At 33.9% G+C, this 1645-nt stretch overlaps 1 protein-coding gene across 1 annotated transcript; it reads right to left on the minus strand.

Moving 5' to 3' along the window:
• Positions 1 to 210: 210 nt before the first annotated feature.
• Positions 211 to 918, minus strand: LOC101263132 (photosystem II repair protein PSB27-H1, chloroplastic). Its single transcript, XM_004243285.5, is given in 3 exon segments — positions 211 to 734; positions 737 to 810; positions 812 to 918. Coding segments are annotated over 3 exon segments (504 nt in total). The 5' UTR covers positions 844 to 918; the 3' UTR covers positions 211 to 336.
• Between the last annotated feature and the right edge of the window lie 727 nt (positions 919 to 1645).

The raw sequence follows: 1645 nt of genomic DNA on the forward strand, positions 1-1645 counted from the left end.
AAAACTAACTCACAATGAGAAAAATTCTCCAAGCGTTATAAGGAGTTCGCCATCTCAGTAATCAGCGTTGTCCAAGCATGATAAAGGAGTTCACCGTCTCATTAATTAGAGATGAGAAACTTTTATTACTCTTTAACAAGTAATTAACTAATTATCATGAAATTTTATCCCTAGTCAAAACTCTATAATACTATTTTAATCACAAAATCGAAAATTAAATTTAGACTTTTCATTCAACTTCCTCATCTTCATGATATAATTATATAATTTTCATAGTCAGAAAATTAAATATAGAAAAATTTAAATAATTCCAAAAAAAAAAAATTGGCTTTTGTTTTATCTTCCTCTCTTTAAAGCCTTTTCAGCGGTATCCATTTCTTCTAAGATTCTCACCTTTCTCTTCGCCGGAATCGGAGTAGTCGGCCCGAAACTAACATAATGGCCCGAAACAGCGTTGAGTGCCGAATATATATCACGAAACGAAGCCCGACCCAACAAAGCTTTCTCTCTTCTATACTTTGCAACCCAGTAATTCGACGCTTCTCTTAACTCAGCAACTGAATCAGCTATATTCGGATCTCCTTTATCCATATTCAACGTAGATCTCACTTTCTGTATCACTTCCGATGCTTCCTTCACGTATTCCTCGTCGGTAGCTGCGAATGCTGACGTGGCGGGAAGGAGAAGGGATGGAGATAGGATTCCGGCGGACAGAGAGAGGAATTCGCGGCGGCGGAGGGTGATGGTGGTGGTGGTTACGGAGGTGATGAGTTTTGATCGGATTGGGGTGATGAGGGATTTGGGGGTTGATGTAGATGGGGTAATTAGGGTTGGAGAAGCCATTGATTTGTGTTTTTTGAAAAGATTTGGGGAAAAAGAGAGTGTTGTAGTTTTGGTGATGAGAGAGATTAGTGCCACGTGTCTTATCATCTTATCAAGATATTATATAGTTTATGGATGAGAAAAAATATAGTTAGATTTTATTATGATATAATAGGAGTGACCTGGACATTTGATGAAGTTCTGGAAAAGTTGACACAATCTAGAATAAACTTTTAAATTAAATTATTTTCAACATAGATAACATATCTGATGTTGACACCTAATTTTGACCTAACATTTTAAAAATTTGTGATTTTGAAGCTTTATTTATTTAATAGCAAATTTTGGTCCGATGATTTTAAAATTCATACATTTTGAGTCAAATACAAAAAAAAAAAATTGACTTGCCCACATTGTCTCTCAAACAATTTTTGCAATTTTGCAATAGTCCCACATCGATATTTCATCCTTTTTGAGTATTTTTGGGTTTCTATATAAGCCCACTTCATTCACTATTTTTAGGAAAGGATTTGGAGGGGAAAACAAAGAATACTCATAAAATTTTGAGAATTCTTGGTTCCCATAGTTCAAAAATTTTAAAGTATTTTTGTGGTTTTTCGAGTTGAAGAGGTGGAGTCGTCTCCTTCAAACTCGTAGTTCTGGTTCTCCCGCCCAGAACCACGTAAATTTTTTTTATTTTTAGCTTTGTTTAATTTAATTCTCAGCTTTTTTATGTTTTCTGTTTATTATATGTAGCTTGTTTTGTTTTTTAGTTTAATGATATTTGTGTTTATTGTAGTTTTAATATTAGCATTATTTTACG

Source organism: Solanum lycopersicum, chromosome 7 (assembly GCF_036512215.1).
Source record: "Solanum lycopersicum chromosome 7, SLM_r2.1".
In the NCBI taxonomy this organism is placed as follows: Eukaryota; Viridiplantae; Streptophyta; class Magnoliopsida; order Solanales; family Solanaceae; genus Solanum; species Solanum lycopersicum.